Source organism: Podarcis filfolensis, assembly GCF_964270895.1.
Source record: "Podarcis filfolensis genome assembly, chromosome: 3".
Classification (NCBI taxonomy): domain Eukaryota; kingdom Metazoa; phylum Chordata; class Lepidosauria; order Squamata; family Lacertidae; genus Podarcis; species Podarcis filfolensis.
Genome location: NC_139606.1, coordinates 54156114 through 54176037, shown reverse-complemented (window position 1 = coordinate 54176037; position 19924 = coordinate 54156114). Strand labels below are relative to the sequence as shown.

The 19924-nt window shown below is 42.3% G+C and overlaps 2 protein-coding genes across 4 annotated transcripts in view; both read right to left on the bottom strand.

Moving 5' to 3' along the window:
• Positions 1-217: 217 nt before the first annotated feature.
• LOC310760325 (calcium homeostasis modulator protein 6-like) lies at positions 218-3874 on the bottom strand. Its single transcript, XM_083608665.1, has 2 exons — positions 3196-3874; positions 218-1287 (listed from the first exon to the last, which is right to left on the bottom strand). The coding sequence occupies exons 1-2, from the start codon at positions 3730-3732 to the stop codon at positions 865-867; spliced, it is 960 nt and encodes a 319-aa protein (XP_083464791.1). The 5' UTR covers positions 3733-3874; the 3' UTR covers positions 218-864.
• A 7892-nt stretch (positions 3875-11766) lies between these two features.
• NT5DC1 (5'-nucleotidase domain containing 1) overlaps positions 11767-19924 on the bottom strand; it is a 145532-nt gene continuing 137374 nt past the window's right edge. For all 3 annotated transcript variants that reach the window (XM_083608518.1, XM_083608515.1, XM_083608516.1), the window contains 4 exons: positions 18977-19230; positions 17515-17754; positions 16474-16681; positions 11767-15455 (listed from right to left, as the gene is read on the bottom strand). In XM_083608518.1, the coding sequence (XP_083464644.1) occupies positions 13691-15455; positions 16474-16681; positions 17515-17754; positions 18977-19230 (2467 nt within the window). In that variant the 3' untranslated portion in view covers positions 11767-13690. The remainder of the gene's footprint in view (positions 15456-16473; positions 16682-17514; positions 17755-18976; positions 19231-19924) is intronic.

The window sequence follows — 19924 nt, the reverse complement described above, 5'->3', positions numbered from 1 at the left end:
CTCTAATCTGTCAAGGTCGTTTTGAAGTGTGATCCTGTCCTCTGGGGTGTTAGCCACCCCTCCCAGTTTGGTGTCATCTGCAAATTTGATCAGGATGCCCTTGAGTCCATCATCCAAGTCGTTGATTTTTCAGCATAAGGCTTCCACCTATGCTCTCCCTCTCATGTGCAATTTGGGCATTTGGTTCCTTCCAAATCCAGTATCCAAAGCGTCATGAGGGATGGACTCCTGAATCTTTTATTTTTAAAATACTTTGTGCCACATTTCATCTGAGTAATATAAGAGGGATTGACAAGATACAAGGAGATTCAGTAAAATAAACCTCATATCTCTATATCTATCTATCATCTATGTGTCTATCTGTCTTCCACCCATGGTAGTCTGCAATATATTATTCCAGACTGGGAATTAGTGGCCAGCCAAAGCCTAGATAAGCAGGTACAGTGGTACCTCGGGTAACATACGCTTCAGGTTACATACGCTTCAGGTTACAGACTCCGCTAACCCAGAAATATTACCTTGGGTTAAGAACTTTGCTTCAGGATAAGAACAGAAATCGTGCTCCGGCGGCGCGGCGGCAGCAGGAGGCCCCATTAGCTAAAGTGGTGCTTCAGGTTAAGAACAGTTTCAGGTTAAGAACGGACCTCCAGAACGAATTAAGTATGTAACCAGAGGTACCACTGTATGTCTTAGTAGGAGTCAGAGGTTAATTATGGTCAGGCTGTATACACACCATACATATAAAGCACAACCCAACACCAAAAAACAAGAGAAAGAGGAAAAAAAGAGGAAAGAGGAAATAACAACCATGTTCAGTTAGACATCTTCTTGTAACAGAGCCTGATGGGCTAAGCAATTATTTCACTATAACCCTTGTGTGTCAATACCACCAGCGCCATCCACAAACCCCAGGCAACAAGGAACTGTATCCCCCTCCACAGACCTAAGACTGCCAGTGTTGGTTTTGCTGCTGTTATATTTGTGCATCATGCTGTAGTAATCTTTTTTAGGGTTAAAGGTGAACAAGGAAGAAATGCCGTGCCACTCTTTGGCACTTGGAGTTGGAAACTCGTCCAGTTCTGTGGAATCAAAGAAGCACTTGACGTTCCTCTCTGCCAGCTTCGCAGCGTGATCCTTGGCCTTTTGCTCAAAAAGCTGCTGCTCTTGCTCCAGGTACACTTTCCAGAAGGCAAGCTGGAGAATACTGACTGGAGAACAGCAACGGGAGATGCATGTAGAAACTAGGGCCAATATGAAGACACTGGCGATCAAACTCCACCCCAGCACCTTGGCAAAGAAGCACAAGAGAGATAAGAACAAGGTTTGCATCAGTGAGCCCCATAGAACTCTTGCCTAAAATTAACTTGGGGTTGTGTCATGTCTGTAATAACTATTTCTCCCCCAAAATACCAGGAACCTACTAGCTCAGACGATTTGTCCACCTAGCCCATTATTGTCTATTGTTTTGATCAGCAGTAGCAATCCAGGATCCAAGCTGAGCTCTTTCTCTAATCTCTGGCTGCTTTACCTTGGAAATATCAGTGATTGGAGCTGGGACCTTCTGGACATGCTCTACCACAGAGCTTTGTGTTTGGCCAAACCCCAAAGCTTTTTTTTAATTATTCAGATAGGCAATAAAAGACACTTGAGTTGCTCTTTAACAGTTTTATAGATAGGATGTTATGAATAAAGTGCAAAGCGAATAGAGCAGATATATTCTTACGACCCCTTTGTAGTCTGCCAGAATCCCCTCTCTTCCAGGCAGCAGTGGTTTCAAGCTCCTTACAGGCAAATGGTGCAGACCCCATGCTGACAACAAGATCCTTACTGGGATCTTATATAGCACTCTATTTTTTTGATACAAGCTTATCACGTTTCCTTTGGGCATATTCTCATGGCCCTGAAATTATTTATGTTTTACCATGCCAGAGCAATTCTTCAAAGATAGCCAAGTGGTTACTCTGGTTTATCTCTGTTAGGCTGTCAGATAAATGACCCCTGCTTCAATTGCATCTTTTTTTACCCGTTGTATACATTTCATTAATTCCTGCAAAATAAATGCTAAATGTGCAGGTTCATATAACGGCTGTCTATATAGATTCTTATTATCTGATCCCACACCTTCCAAAGTTTTCCAATACAAACCTGGATGCACATCTCCCAGGATGTGTCACATGAATCACATGACCCATGCCTCACTCTTGCCCTGAAAAGTACTTTTGGGGCGGTGTAAGATCTCGCACAACGCCCTAAAATGTGTGTTTTTGGGTGCTACACATAATCGCAGCCCCGAAAAACTGCATTTTTTCAGGGCAAGAGTATGCAAGGTCGTAGCACCCAAACTGGCCGCTGAGATCTCTCGAGAAAAGTCAGTATCCCATTTTTTCTGGGGCTCTTGGAAGGTATGTGATACAAGCACAGGTTATAGTTATAAAGCAATGCTAGGTCAAGGCCTTTTAGGCCTTATCCCGAGGCATCAAGGGAAAATTGATGACACGGCTCTATCTCCTCGTGATAACAAACATTTCCCACAATGTAAAGCTAAACTGTGGCCTCTCTCATGTATGAACAGGTGTGTATCTGAAGAAGTGTGCATGCACACGAAAGCTTATACCCAGAACAAACTTAGTTGGTCTCTAAGGTGCTACTGGACAATTTATTTATTTATTTTGACTGCATCAGACCAACATGGCTACCTACCTGAATCTAGAATCATGTATGAACAGATGGCTCATCAGCCCACACCTTATCCTTCCAAGTGCCCTTGTTTAAAGGCTGGGATCTTATACTGCCATCCACATAATGTCACTTATAAGGCCCTGTTGAAGTCTGCTAAGTTGAACTACATACATGATCACATGATGCTTCTAACACTTTCAAGTAGCGTCTGAATATTAGCTATGTTGTAAAAAGAGGAGTATAGAGCTAGTTACTAACGAGAAAGCATAAACAGAAAAAAGGGAAACATAAACAGCAGAAGGAAGGGCATTCCAGAAAATGCACATTTTCAGGTCACTACCACTTGATACACTGTAGGGTGCGGTGTCATGAGTAAATTTCCCCCAAATAATCCCAGTTTATACATGAGCACGCAGCCTTTCAGTGCCCCTGGTCCCAAGTTGAGATGCCCCCCACCCACCCATGCAATTTACAAGTCACAACTTAGTAGTACCATCTGGAAGAGGTTATACCAACCTGAGACTGTGCTTGAAGGCTCATGAGTATATCCTGCATCTCCGATGTAGCAGTGCCACTCTGACAAGGAACCTGAGGCATTTTCTCAACACACTCACCCCCTTTGCCTTTGCACATGTACGCCTGCACTGAAGAGCTCCCAGAAGCGGCACACTCGTAGAAGCGGCTTCCCAGTAAGGCCACAGCAATCCATGTCAAGGGAGCAACAGATGCTCTGACAATCACCAGCCCCAGCACTTTCAAGTAGTGCCGGAATCGGGTCCCGTGAGGGCACCTGCACAGCCTGTTGGGGGCGCAGCTTCCGGTGAGTATCTTCCAAGACTGGCTACTGAGCAAGAAGCCAAGCAGAAACAGAATAAGGGCTGGCACCAAGAGGAAGACCAGGCCATAGAGCATATTCCAGGAGTTGCAAGGGCATTTGAACACCACAGCAGAAAAGATGCGCTCGCTACCAACCGTCAACAAAGAGACAGCCCCATAGCCCAGTGCCTTCTGGTGATTAAGGCAGAAATCAAACACCGCACGAAACTTGTCCATCCTGCTCCCTGGGACTACTTTGTTGCTCTACGTCTGTCCTCTGATACACTTTCTTCCTACACAGGAAGCAAGGCTCTAACTTGAAAGAGGAAATCTGCAGTTTGAAACTATTTGCAGTCACAAACGGTTTCACTTTTGGTGCGAGATAGAGAAAGAGAATTTGGAGACTTTACTGGAAAACATGTTTATAGACCACTTCCTTTTTGGGTTTCTTCTTCATCACAATTGAATCGCCAACAACTCACTCACTGAAGCAAAAACAGAAGAAGAAATCCTCCTGCAAATCTTGCTGCATTTAAATGGTCTGAGCTGTTATTTTATTTTATTAGAACCATAAGTGGTAATTATTAATTTCCAAGCAAGCCAAAAAGGGTTAGGGGCAGGATACACAATTCTTCTTTTTATGTTATCTTCATAACAATGTTATGTTGGGAGACAGGGATTGAGCCAGACTGTTTTGTGAATTTAATGGAAGTACCAGGAGAGGCTGGTCCATGCCCTACCAGCCTCAGCCTGCCCTCACTTCTCCTTTATTCCTTACAGCCAGCCAGAGAGTGGTATTGCTTCACAGCTGCAGCATCCTTAGTCTCTGCATTGCCCTTGTACAACTGAGCCGGGAGGTAGAGGACGGGTCCAAAACTAGAATTATTTGGTTATGCTTATCATTGGCTCTGGCTCCGAATACTTTTGGGTTCCCTGCTTTCCACATTAGCAGTCCCGATGGGCAACAGTCACCACTGTGAAGTACATCACACAAGTACTTCCAAAATAGTCTCTTCTCCCCCAGTGTAAAGTAAGACCACGTCTGATCAGTTAAAAATGGTTTACTTATAAACTCTCCAAAAATGAGATTCATTTGCTTTCCCACATATCACTCAGAAAACGTAACTAGTAAAACTTGGCTTGTTACAGTGGTGAAAGTTCCTAAATTATTGGCAAAAGAACACAAGATTGGCTTGTTAGAGCCATGCGGTCTGAGCTGCAGCAACCAGCAAAAAACCCTCTTCACTCAGCTTCTCAGGTAGACTGGGAGAGGACAATAGGCTTGTTTACTGTATTTTTTGCTCTATAAGACTCACTTTTTCACTCCTAAAAATAAGGGGAAATGTGTGTGCGTCTTATGGAGCGAATGCAGGCTGCGCAGCTATCACAGAAGCCAGAACAGCAAAAGGGATTGCTGCTTTCACTGCGCAGCGATCCCTCTTGTTGCTCTAGCTTCTGAGATTCAGAATATTTTTTTTCTTGTTTTCCTCCTCCAAAAACTAGGTGCGTCTTGTGGTCTGGTGCGTCTTATAGAGAGAAAAATACGGTACCTTCCTCCCAAGCTGAGAGGGAGTGACCTAGCTAACCCCTTTGTGCATTAATTAGACTTAAGTGTGTTGGTTATATGAAGGTTATCCCACACATTAGCTGTTCTGGCTAGGGCTGATGGAAGTTGGATATTCAACATCTGGAGGGCCATCCCTGGCTTAGAGCTACTGAAAGGTAAAGGTAAAGGGACCTCTGACCATTAGGTCCAGTCGTGACCTACTCTGGGGTTGCACGCTCATCTCACTTTATTGGCTGAGGGAGCTGGCGTACAGCTTCCGGGTCATGTGGCCAGCATGACTAAGCCACTTCTGGTGAACCAGAGCAGCTCACAGAAACAGTGTTTACCTTCCCGCTGAAGCGGTGCCTATTTATCTACTTGCACTTTGACATGCTTTCGAACTGCTAGGTTGGCAGGAGCTGGGACCGAGCAACGGGAGCTCACCCCATCGCGGGGATTCGAACCGCCAACCTTCTGATCGGCAAGTCCTAGGCTCTGTGGTTTAACCCACAGCACCACCCACATCCCAGAGCTACTGAAAGCTACCAACAATTGGCACAAAATATAGTAAATTTCCTACAAGATATTTAAACAGCAGATCCACAAATACTTATAGAACATGGCCACAGGAACATATTTGCCTTTTTGAAAACCTGTTCATTAAAGGGTCCCCCCCCCCCAAGTAGAAACAAATACAAACCACCACCACCTTTTTCCCTCTGTTTCCCATTCCCCATACTCTTTTTTTTTCTCCTCCAAGCAGTGCCTGGGCCGTTGATCATGCAGCAAAACTTGGCTGAAGCCATACCTTTCCTATCTGCTGTGATTTTAATGTTTCGAGCAACTACTAGCTACCCTGACTTTGGGGATGGCAAGATACATATGGTAAAAATTATGCTCATTCAACAGGAAAGAGGATTGTAGAAAAAATACAAATCAGTATGTTCAGAAGAATCGAGCGTTAAGATTTCCTATTTGCGTGGGGACAGACAAAAGAGGAAGTAGTGACTGGGGTCGAAACTAACTTTATTATTATTAAGCATTCCGCTAGGTGGCTCCTGTGTGCCACGACCTTGGCAATGATGAAACAGGCTGAAAAATGTGCATTAGGCAGATGAGAACACAAGGAGAGACTGGCAGTGACGATGCAAAGCAAATGCACTGTAAGAACTGGGAACCAGCTAACGATATATAAAATACAGAACTATATAAAACATGGACCATTGGTTTCCTCCCTCCTCTCTCTCCCTCTTTCCCCACCCCAGAAAGATGCAGCACCTGGAGACAGCATGTTGAGTGGTAGGGAAATGCAAGAACTTTGATCTGAGTCAGCTGAAAATTTTTGCTCACACTCAGTATCCTTGATGACACTTTTATATTTTCACTTCATGACTGCAACATCAAAGCAAGTATTAAACCACTGGTCACACATCAAGCTCCACAGACATTGGCAGAACTTTCAGCAACGGCTGGTTGCTCGTTCAGCAGCAATTGTCAAGAAATCATGTCATGTAAAGAAAAAGAAAAAAAGGTTTAGGTATGGGTAAACAGCCTGCTTCAAGGCTGCACATTTCATATATATATATATAGAGAGAGAGAGAGAGAGAGAGAGAGAGAGATTCCTACGTTGGAAAGGGGTTAGACTAGATGATCCTCGGGTCCCTTATAACTCTACAATTCTATGAATACCCCATCTGCGTTCCTATTTCCTCTTCTCAGAACCATGGCATCAAAGCTGAAATGAACGCTTGCCCTGAATTGTGATGTGGGACCTAGTTTTGGGTTGGAGAATCTCGGACAAACTTTGGCTGCTCCTGGGCCCTAACATCACTAGGCTGAGTTTGGTGCAGACAAAGACACCAGGCACTTGCACTGGACACATGTTTCCCAAAGCAAGGATGGTGCCCTTCAGAAAGTGGTGCCAACAGGGTTTTCTGAGCCCAGTACAAGCAACGAACAATTTGCACAGGGGTTACATTCCTGACCCCTGCATGTGCCAAAGCACAGATAAGCCTATTCTGTCCCTGTTCTGCCCCCTTTCCCGGCCACTTCCAGGTTGCCACAATGTGCACACTTGATCTCTCTGACTTCACTCAATGGCACTGAGAGATGGGAGCAGCCAGGTTGACTCATCTCAACTGAAATTGTAAGGAAGTTACAAGGGTTAGCGACTTTTTTTAAAAAGAAAAAGAAAGCTGATAGCCTGAGGCCCCTCTTGGCTATGGGACCTGGTACATCTGAACCCCCTGTGGTGGCCGTCTTCAGATGCTGGAGATTGAACCTGTGGGTGGGGGGGGGGGTGAGACCTGCAGCCATCCAGATGTTGTTGAACTCTATTTCCCATCAGCCACATCTGCCTGGCCAATGATCAGCAATGATGGGAGTTGTAGTCCAGCAACTTCCAGAGATCCACAGGGTCACTACCCCCTGCTTTAATTGCATCCCTCTTTGGTTGAACAGTAAGGTTCTGATTAACATGTTAAACAAAACCATTCCATGTGTGCCATAAAGCTATGGAAGGAAAATATGAAAGTGTCTCTGATGGTATTTAATACATGAATGGAAAAGTCTCCACCCTGCTTTTGGAACGAAGCATTCAGAATTGCCATGTTGTCAGCCACTCTTTCCTGACAAGTTTAGAATACGCAAGCTTGTATACGTAATGTTTAGTTACATGAAAGAAAAAGCTGGGGCTTTCCTGGGGGAAAAACAACAACATTGACATTGACCAAGCAGAAGGAAATTAACAGCAGTTAATTGGCCCATTCCAAAAGGAGCTGATATTTTCCAAAGTAAACTTTTAGGGAGAAGACAACTTAACCAGGAAGCTTTAGTTTGTCAAAGGAACTGAAAAGTGACTAGACATTACTACACACCTCTGCATCCATTTCACATAATACATACACACTTCTCTGTGTGTGCAGAACAAAATCTTACTCACTACACTATTTTTTAAATTTTTTTGAAACAGGACTTAAGAAAATGGACAGAATGTTCATGTGTGGTGCCAATTATTCAATCAAGGCTGGCTGTTGTGGCCTTATTTCCACATATAGAACTATAAGAACTCCTCAGATTTACCAGTTATGCTTCAATAAAACACCAGGGCTGAGGCCAAAATAAAACGAACTCTTCACATTGAGTTGGGAGTGTGAAAGGGCAGGCCCAGATCTGATGCTTGTGAATGATCTGTATTTTCACAAACATTTGCATTCTGTGACCAACATCTGACTCCTTTTAGAATAAGCTGTATTTATTCCTGCCTGTTTCTTGCCAGCTTTTTTAAAATTAGCAGATATTAAGTTATTAAACCTCTTATGAAAACAGTGACTTATAAGAGCATCTGTGATCAACAAGTTTTATTGCACTATAAAATGGAAGTATTTCTCTCGGGCACACTGGCAAGCTGTAAAATTATCATATTCATAAGTTTCCTATGTGGCACAAACACACGCTGCATTCTTTGCTCGAATCAAATCAAATGTAGTGGGAGTATCCTTAAAGTACTGATGTTGCAGTAATGACTTGATTCTGAGCTTCAGGCAATCCAAATAAGGGAAAACCTATTATTAATGTAATTTCTACAGGGTGAAGTGGCCCACCTCAGAGTAGACATTAGAGTAACAGTAAAAAGTGCAAGGTGGTTAATAATCAAGGCTGCAATCCTAAATTATGGCTGTCAGCGGTGTGGCTTGACGAAGTGATGCACCCAGTGATGAACCCACAGCCCCAGCATTTGTGCCAGAAGGTGGGGGCAGGAAAAAAGCCCCTACACTGTGCCAGCTCCCAGGCTGGTACTGCAGAGTCCCAGATCAGACCCATGGCCATTGCCTGACAGCACCAGAGTCCACACAGGAGCTGCTGAATCCTGGGTCAGCCCAGCCAGGTTTCCACCTATTTCAACCCACCATTGGAGTAGCTGCATTGGATTCCTCCTTTACACTGCAGCTCAACCAACAGAGGAGGCTGACAAAGCCAGGCAGAGCTGAGCCTCAGGACACTTCCTCTGGCCCCACAAGGAGTTGGGGTTGCACTGCTATAATTATGTATTGGATGCACCCATCCAATGTCATCTGCATTTAATCCAGGCACCAAAAATACTCATGCTATCTCTGTTACAACCTACACATTGTCAGAAACGGCTTAGGACCACAGTACCTCAGGGACCACCTCTCTCCATATGAACTGACCTACACCCTATGATAATCACCTGAAGCCCTCCTTCATGTGCCCCCTCCAAAAAATGTCTTGAGGGTCCTTTTTTTGCAGTAACCCCCTGTTTGTAGAATGCCCTCCCCAGGGAAGCTTGATTGATGCCTTCATTACATATCTTTAAGCAACAGACAGCAACGTCTCTCTTCAACCAGGCCTTGGACCGATGAACATTCTATTGCCTTTTAAAAACATTTTTGGGGAGGGGGGATTAATAGTTTGCTTTTCTTTTATGATTTCTTTTGTATTCTGATTTTGTATTTTTATGTTGTGATCTTTGCATGAAGGGCAGTATACACATTGAATAAATTAATAACAATAAACATTTGGAGCTCTGGAAATATGCCTGGTAAATTTATCTGCTACTATGATTGGAATGAATTGTGATTGTATAGTCTCCACATTTTTGTCGGTATTATGAAAGACCACAGGGAAAATGTACAAGTTTCAAGATACTTCAACTACATAAATAGCCATTCTTGTGGAGTCAGGTTGTCTGAAGAAGTTTTCACACATCCACTAAGGCAACTGTAAACTAGAAGTGGCTGATGAACCAATTTCTGGATGGTCATTCAACTTTATGCTGGAGTCACATTGCACAATTCAACGTATAATGCTGGGTTAACACAAATGTACTTCTGCACACGAGCATCTGTTAACAAAGGTAAAACAATACTGGTGTTGCTTAAGGAGAAGGCAGCATTCCCATTTGATTTTCCATACTTCTATATTTCCCTTGAAAAATAGTGTTTTGCAGTTCCTCAGTATTACTAAAATATTCATTTTTTAAAAAATAACACTTTTATAATAAAGGACTTTCACTATTGTGAATGTAAATCAAAATTTATGACTGAATCTTGCCAAACGACAAGAAACACTACCATAGTGTGGGAGGCCAATACCCCAATGCCTTACTGACACAGTTTAGAAGATTATGCATGCTGAATATTTCACTAACAGAGAAGGTTGTTTGAACAGCTATCAAATTTCCTAAGGACAAAAGCATCTGCTCCCATATCTTGTCTGCAAAATCTAGAAGTTATTAGATTTTACTTGTCCTCAAAATCTAGAACCTAGATGCTGCTAGTCTTAGAGCCATCCTTAATTTCTTACCCCAAATCCACCCTAAAGCTGAAGCCAGTAAATATCAATACCTCATTTACTTATCTCCTGGGAAGGGAAGGGTATAAATTCAATAAATAATATCTATGCAGTGTACATGATTATTTGCACAGTCACATTTACAGTAAGAACTCACGGCTGAGAGATCATGACATGGCCAACTTTGTCCTGTGATTAACGGCTGAAGTGAATCACAGTCTTGTTGTTTGTGCACTAGTTCAAAAATAGCATCAGAGAATGTGATCAGCATATAGCATCCTACACATCTGTTGAAATATAAAATAAAACTTCATCTGCTGGCATCCTTGAATAGTATTTTCCAACATGCCTTCTTTAAACTCCTGCTTTCAACCTATCTACATCTGCTTTTCTATTCTCCCTTTTGTAATGCACTGACCTCATTTTAACAATATGGATGGCCTGATAAATCAATTATCAACAGAAGTCTTCATGATTGCCCTCTGGAGTTTTAAACATATCATTCATATATCCTCAAGAAATGTCATTTGATTGTTTTTCATAAAATAATACCCAAGTTGACCGATTCTTCAGAACTTATACACTGAGCAGTGCTGTCCATCCAAAGGTTCTTTTTATAAATGCCCAAATTTGTTTCCATTAAACAAATACGCATATATTCAGTTTAGGTTGAAATCCTATGGCCCATGGGAGGGTACCACAGGGGCAAAAGGTACTAGGAATTTCTGACCTGAGAGACAGAGATCCAATGTTTAACTTTACTGACTAAAGAAATCTCCATGACCCTGGTCCTGCTGGTGTTGGAGCTCAGACATTGGTAGGACCAAAAAGGGTACCTAGTAGTAGAGGACCAGAGGAAGTTTGGATCCAAAGTGTTTCCAAGCCCCAACATACCCCCAAACAAAAGAAAACATTACATTGACTCAGGAACTGGTACTATATAAATCAGAACCCAGCAGGGAAGTGGATGCGGTGGAAGAAGTGCTTTGGGATTTCTCTCCTTCCTCCACCGTTGCAGAATTGGAGCATTAGTGCAGAATCATTTTGTATCCACTCTTAACTTTCCAAAAATGATTTTTACAAGGGCAAAAGCTGGAGAACAGTAAGAGCAAAGGAGATTGGAACCATGGGAGGAAAGACAAATTGTACAGTTCATGGGAAACCTCCCCAGACATATTCAAATACTTTTGCACAGCTATGAGAGATTTTTAAAAACCTTTTTTTTAAAAAAAGACTTTTTTAAAAAATAGAAATTCAGGTTTTTTTAAAAGCAAAAGCTGTTGGAAGTTTTCTTCTATCTTGAGCAACAAATTATGTGAGGTCAATGTGCATAAAATAAGAAATCAGATGTTCCTTATTGTATGGATGCACAACAAAAGAAGAAAAATTAAGCAAAAGTTTGAGATACCACAGACATTTATAATCTCTTTATTTAGCAAAATGCATTTGGAAAAAGCACTGTATTTTCTTCAATGTGTACAATAAAAACCATTTCCTCAACTCATATTCATTTTCAAATGCCTTGGATTTAAATATCATCCCCATGATTCCTGCATGCAAGAGAGGCACATTCATTAATTGCAGAAGCAATGTCTTTTCTTGTTTCAGGAACTTCTAGATACATACAGGGCCGATATCCTAAAAACTGGGAGGAGCAAGGGCCTCATCAATCAGTTAATCTCAGAAAATTTCGACACAGAAAGACTGCTAAGAACATAAAAAGAACTCTGCTGGATCCGACCAAAGGCCCATCTAGTCCAGCATCTATTCACAGTGGTCAACTAGAAGTCTATGGCATCTAGAATCCCACCTAGAAGTAATTCCACAAAAATGTACATTATCCTATACATTTCACCCACACTCTCAATACAAACATTCCCAACTGGATAGCACTTTGGTATAGATGGGGCTGAGCACCCATCATGAGCACCCCTGTTCCCTTTTCCCCAGTTACCTAATGCGTTCCCCTGGCTTCTTCAGGAAAGCTAAGTTCTGGCTCATATAAAATCATGTCAGTGTAGAGATAGAAGGGGCCATGAGGGTCATCTACCTGAACATGAAACATTTGCTGACTGGCAACAGATTATGTGAACTGACACTAGTGAAACTCAGGGCTCGTCCACAATTTTGTGTCTAGAAAGCACACGTCTGAGTGTTTATTCACTTGACTTGCACTTTCTAGGCAAACGTGCGAGGGGTTTTTCCCTTGCCCTGCTCTTTAGTGCTAAGTCGAAGCAAACATCAATTCAGAGAAAACCCAAATTGCTGTGTGCTCTGATTGAGCACTAAAGAGTTTTCCCTGGGGGGAAAGCAACAGGACAAGAAGTGTGGCTAAGCCTTCACTTGAGAGGATCTTACAAAATTATTGATGGCTTGTTGTGTATGTTACAATATATGACTCATCCCTCAATTAGGCAGGCGTTAAGTGATGAAAATGCAAGCGTGTGCCAGCGCAAAGATACCTTATTGTCTCATTCGAGATTTTATTTATGGGCCCAGCTGCCTCTGCATTGCACTGACCAAATAACATGAGCTTGCTGCTCTTTCCTTCCAGCATAAATGGGGAAAAGGACAAATGACAGCATTTGGCTTATGGCGTCATAATTTCCCATTTAAGCATTCACACACTATAGGGTCTTGATGCTCCAGGAGCTGTTAGTTAGCCCAAACTGGCTTTCTGCTTACAAAGATTGGAAGAAGGACCTTGCATAGTCTTGACTGGAGGCGGGGGCAAGGCAAGCAGCACTTTCTGTTACTGGCGATAGACAGAAAATGATAGTGATACTGACAGGAAGTGCTATACAGTAGTGCCTGCGTTTTAAGACAGGTAAGCAGTAAGACGCAACAAATAATCAATAGCACTTCTCGTCACCCTCCCTTCATATAATTATCTCTGGCTAGACAGAAAGGATGAAATCCTTTGGCTAAAAACCTTGCTGCATGTGTGAACAACCAGTTTGGGGGACTGTTAAAATAGTTACATATTTTAAAAATTTCACAAAAGTTGTGGAACAACTCATCTGAGATATATAATTTCTCTATTGAAGAAGGAAATGTAATGCCACATATTGAGTTCAGAACAAGGACATGTAACATTCATTCTTAGGACAAATGCAACTTGACCCATATCTAGGTGGTACTTTGAGATATGTGTTCAGTGCCCCAATGCCCATTAACTTTATCTTCTCTGACTACAATAATTCAATAATCCCACAAGGGTTTCTGGAATGTGTCAGAAGATGAACAAAATATATTCTGGCCCTATTAGGCTTAATGCTTTGCATAGACATATCTAATCACAGAATGGTCAAGTAGCAATCACTGGGGTTTTTATTGCTAGCATTGTGACTGAGAACAAGAGGAATACAGCCACAATAATATACAGCTGTCAATTAGCAAGATCGCATAAAGACATCTTTGGCTATGCAGGCTCTTGGCTTTCTGGAACCAAGTGAGTTGCATGGCTAGCATGACAAAGAAAATGACAATGTTCAGAATGAGGAAGAGGCGGGTGTAAGATGCTGACATTGAAGGAGCACTGCTTCGAGCAGTTGCCAGCATCTGTGCAAGACCAGATCGGCCTTTGAATAACACACTGTCCTTGTGTTTCCCATATGTAATATCTGCAAAATCAAGAAGATCTTTCATTTCCTCATCTTCATCCACAGGCAATTCTTTCTGAGCCAAAGTCTGCGCCTTCTGTCGAACTTTTCTTTCATTCACTTCAATCTGTGCAAAAATGTCGGGACCAGCATCAACGTACTTATAGCCTTTAGCCATCTTTCTGTTCTTCTTTGCTTTGCCTTGCTGCTGCTGCTGCTGCTGTTGTGAGATTGCAAATATCCTGTCAATGGCCTCCTCCGTCTGCCTTTTATCTGAAAACCGCAGCAGGCGCTCAGCTGTCTTTCTGAAGCTGTCTGTGTTCCGCACACGGGAAAGTATCTGTTTCTCTAGCTGCTGGAAGACAGGCTTGAAATGCTGAATGTTCTTTTCTACTATCCCCATGTAGTCTCTGACTTCTGATACCGGGGGGCTGGTAATAGCTGAGGCTTGGTCAAACAGAACTTTATGGCGGTCTGCAATAACTTGTGCAAAGACAGAGCGGCTTTTATCCTCACCGGTCCATAAATAGACGGCATAGGCGTGCTCATCGGTTGTTATGAAGACATCTAATTGCTGAGAATCCCCATGGACGCTGAAGCTTTGGACCTCAATGGAAGGCCCAATAAAGAGGTACACAGCTCTCGTGACTGGGGCTCGCAGGTGAGTTGTGACATTCACATAGTTTGTCCCATTGTAAGGGTAGCCTCTGGGATACATTCTTGAGGCAATGACAGCTTTTTCACTGTAGCCAGTGTCATCCATCCAGTACATCTTGTACATTCCATCTCGTTGCCTAATGAAGGCCCCGTGGACATCGTCAATAACTGTTTCCTCAAAAGGCACATCCACATTGTGGAAGAAGCTGGCTACTGTCTCCAAGGGGCTACCATCGTCAATAAGTATTTGGTCCACTAGCAAGAGGAGCTGGGGGTGTATAAGTAACAGGTTTCTTTGGAGGCTTTTCAGTTTTAGTTTGGGGTTGTACGCACCCACTCCTTCACCCCTGATGAAGATGATCCCACTTCTTTCCATAGCAGCAACCACTCTCCCTTGGCAATCTGCAGCCAAGTCATGTTTATATTTCAACCACTTTGATGAGCAGTCTTCAGTAACTTGCCCTTCCCAGGGGTAAAAACAGCTCTTTGACACAGCTGGAGAAAACATCAGTGCATTATTTAAAAATGTGTATTTTGGTCCATACAGAGCTTCTGTTATGAAAGGTACACCATTGGGGGCAAAAGTGAAGGAGTTCTGATCTGGGTGTTCATGGCCAGCATTGAAGTTCCTCCAGCCTTTTATCCAGTCTTTGTATTTATTTCGGTGAACAATATCATATATTGCACGTCCTCCCAGTTTTCCTGATTTGAAGGAGAGGAAAGGTCTGTTGACTTCGGCCGGCAGTGCACTTCCATATGTTACAACTCCCCAGTCCTCAAAATAATGCAGTTTTGGAATGCCATAGTCTGGAGGAGGTACTAAACCCAGGCTTGCATCATACCTTTCCAAAAATAAAAATAAAAGAATGACAATAATAGGCATTAATTATTCATCTCTTTTGATTTTCTCAGTTAAATATTAATAGGTAACAATATTCCGTTCTCTAACCATCCTTACTGAAGAATACTGTCCTGATTAAATGCAGATTTTGCTTATCTATAAGCAGGAATTATAGCATCTTACACTACAGGAACTCGCATGATCTAGAATATCTGCAAACAACTAGGGAAGGCAATATTTCAGATGAGGAAGATTCAGGGAAGAGTAGTCATGAAAAGCTCCAGTCCTTGACACTGGGGATGGCACCAAATAAGAATTTGTGAACTTCCCATTAGAAAAGAAGCATTTCTCCATTTCAAGGCAGGTTCAGACCGCTTTAAATGTGTATCTTGCTCAAAATGGTATTTGTCCCCCCAACCTAGCCCACCAAGCCAGGACTCCCACTTTCCAAAGTTAATAAAACATACAAACAAACCTACTTCTAAGAATGAGGAGGAGGTATCCCACAGTAAGGAAGACTCACTAGACAAAGGAGAAGCCTTGCTGGATCTATCCTTGGATAGAAATGATGCTCCTAAGTATATTCATGAACATCATTTTCTGCTGGAGATCACGGGGTTTGTAGTCTTCTCTGTTTCCTGAGCTGAAATGGGAGGCATATAATACCTACAAACCTCTGTGATCTGACAGTAAAAGATAATTTTGTACATACTCAGGAGCCTAATTTCCAGCCAACGGCAGACCCCACAAGGCTTCTTCTGTGCCATAAGTTGATTATTATTCTTTTGCAGGGGCAGGTTGGGGCTGAGGTTTGCACAAAATTACTGCCAATTTTTTCTTCAGTTTTCATTAGATACTGCTTTCATAATTTCAAAATTTATTCCAAGTTCATAAGGACGTTAATTCCATGCCAGTCAGTTTTTGTCCAAGGCAGCACATGAACAGAGTACAATATTCCAACATACATTGGCAGAGGACCCTCAAAAGTCTCTCTGCATTAGGATTTGTTTGTCTCGTACCAGATAAATTCAGTGTGAAGCGTGCACCAACGCTGTCCTTTGGATGGTGTCCCTGGACCTTCAAGCACTCGGTTCCTCCTTATCTGATCAGCCAACCAGTTTCCACTACCATTGCGCATAACGAACTTGTCCAGGAACACCAACTGGCTCTCTGGTCCATAAAACCAATTGTAGTTGGAATCTGCAATAGCAACTGTCCTTTGGAATCCTATGAGGAAAAGTAAAATCAGACATGTATCCATGTAAGCACATTACTCAACACTGCATATTTGAGTACAGAGATGGGAGTGTCCTGCTGAAGTCAGAGGGAGTCCTTGGGAATTGAAGATTTCCAGGATTCTATGCTCTTGAATATTGTTTTATCTAGCATGCAATCAATTTAAGAAAAGAGTTTCAACAGACACCCCCTTTTTAGTTAATCTCAAACCCAACAACAGTATAAAGTTGTGAAGTGGTATTGCCTCAGTTATATGTACACGTATGAGAATACTTGTGTTGTAGCAGGCATTCTAATAAGGATGGTTTGCCTGGTTTAATAAATTGTGGTCCAACTTCATAGTCTAGTTGCAGCAGGAAGATCCATACCACAATATTAACTCCCTTTTCAGCAGGAACACCTTGCCTGGTGGGGTAGAGGTACAGCAATAGCCTCCCAGCAGCAGCAGCACTGCTAGTTACCTGGGGGCGGAGAGGGAAGTTGGTGGCAAGTTCAGAGCTGAATGGGCAAATGGGCAAGAAAAGCAGAAAGTGCTTTCTGCATTTAAAAATGCACTTTTGGATCCAACCCAAATATTCTGGATCACTTTGATCCAGAGAATCCTCTAAGTGTGCAGAAACAGATTTTTAGGTGTGATTGCACTGTGTGTATCGCTTGACAGCTGGTTGGTGCTGCTCAGCTCCAGCAACACTTATCTCCTGTCAGGAGGGGCTACAGTTTGATACTGGCATGCAGCCTGCCACTGTACACAAGAATCTCACAACTTGGGGCTTTATCTAAAGACCCATTGGTCATTTATTTTGAAGCTGATTCGAGCTGCTTACCTGGCAGAACCGTCCTGTACATAAAAGCAAAATGTTCTTTAAGCCAGGGGTGTTTAAAGTGGTTAATGTCAAAGTGCCTTTGAACAAGGAACATGTATTGGAAAAGGGATCTGGTGGTGTAGCTGCCATACGCTACTCCTTCATAGAGAGATCCATCTGTCACTTCCTGAAGCAGAACTATAGACTTTTCCATGATTGCAAGGACTTGCTTAGTCCACAGGTATGCTTCCTGAAGATAACCTGGAAGGTAATATTGAGAATATTATACCCAATAGAGATACGATCTATAAAATGTCATTTTTAAACACAGATAAAAAAAATTACACATACTAGTTTATGACCAGGATGGAAAGTATTCTATGAAAATATCCAAACTGAAAGTGGCAAAGAATTCAGCTTCCCCTGAATATCAGCTTTCGTTAAAAATGAATTATTCCAAAACCTCAAGTGAAGGCCAGGGGCATGATCCATCTTCCTACTTATGTGAGTTGGCTGCTTCTGCTCCAAGCAGCAGTTACTTACATGCAGCCTTGGTGAGGTGTATTAAGCTGGATCCATATATAGGAGACAAGCCTTTGATAACATGTAATGCCCAAGTTTTCTGCCAAGGGATCATGCCTGGCCAATGACCAGTGGTTGTCAGTGACTAAACGAAAGGTCATGGGTTTGTGGTGGATAGCTCAAGGAAGATGCAACTCAGTGTGGATCAGTGGAGAAAAAGGCAAAATCCATGCTAGGGTTGATTAAGGGAGGGAAGGGAAATGTGATGCACCACTTAAATTAATATTTAATGTGGCTGGATTTCATGGAATCTTACTATGTACAATTCTGGTCTATCCAACTCAAAAACAACCAGGAAACCAGCAGAAAAAGACGACCAAATTGATCAAGGGGTTGAAACCCTTCCCCACAAAAAAAGGCTAAAGCAGTTGGGACTTCTTAGTTTAGAAAAATAGGCAAATGATAAAGGAGGTTTATACAGTTTTGCAGGGTGTGGAATAAATGGACAGAGATAATTTTTTCTCCCTCTGTTATATCACATGTTATATCCTTCCCGTTCAAGCTGTTTTACAAAACATACAGGATAAATAAATTACTTGCAAATGCATTCTGAAGAAGAAAGAGTAAGAAACAGTGAGCTTCTTCAGTAACACTTCTCAAGGCGATGTCCTGAAAATAAACTAAAGCTGCAATCCTAATCACGGCTACCTGGCAGTAAACCCAGATGACTTCAGTAACTGAGAAGTGAGTTATTACTGCGTTGTAAATCAATGTAAGTAGAAGGCAGCTGTGGTCTGCCTACTTGAGGCAGGTCCCAACATAACCTTTCCAGTTGGTTGCACTAGCTGTTGATTATCAAGCAACTGTATCAACTTCTGACACTTTTGTTCACAACTAGAAAACGCTACTGATTCAATCATGCTTTTTTAAAAAAATGACTCTCTCATTGTTCAGCACATACCTTGATTCATCAGAACCAGGCTTCCTGCCAGCAAGGCCACGCAGTTGGTTGGCTGGTGGTTGTGCAGGTACTGGAATCCCCATCCCCGCCTGTATGATGCTTCATACATGTATCCTGAGGCATTGGCAATCACCTCAAGAAATCTTTCCTGCTGGGACTTGCTAAGATAGTTGTACAAGAAATCATAAGCAGTGGCAAATCCAACCAAAGAGTGAGCGAGAGGGACCTCATCCCACGGTGCATCCTTCACCAGCCTGTGGAAGACAAGAGAAGGGTCAACTCTATTCATTTTAGTCATACAGTAATATCCATATGGCTGGATCCCTGTGCTGACAGGGGGTTGAATTGCTCTGCCGCCTACTTAAGATGCTAGAAATTATGCAAAATCCATATGTGTGTTTGTGGGATGGAGGTGACTGAACCCTAGAGAAATTGCTGCCCATAAATGGGTGAACGTTTACGAGTTTCCTTTATATGTTAGGTGGACACTTTAAAATCTACAACGTTTATAGAAGTAAAAGGCAATAAAAACGTTACACAGTCTTCATATGAGCTGTGTAACATACTGTTGCTTCATAAAATGCAAACATTTTATACCTACACAAACCTTTTTGACACTCTAGCTTTTGAAAAATACCACAGCAAACCACTGATTATGCCAGACCATTGGTGATTTAAAAGGACCTATTTACACATTCACACTGTGGAGTCATTTATTTGCCTTCAAAAATGTACTATGGGATCACTGGAATCAAACTGAAAGGAACAGCCTTACCAAAACATTACATCTACTGAGAAAGTTTTTGGGTGGTTCCCTCCCCCTTCCTCCCACAAAGGCTTCTCTAATTGCAGAAACTCAAATGAACTTCAAACATTTAATCTTGGATTAAACTCTGAACATATTAAATATCACTGGACCTTCATGTCAGTATCTGTCTGTCTGCCACA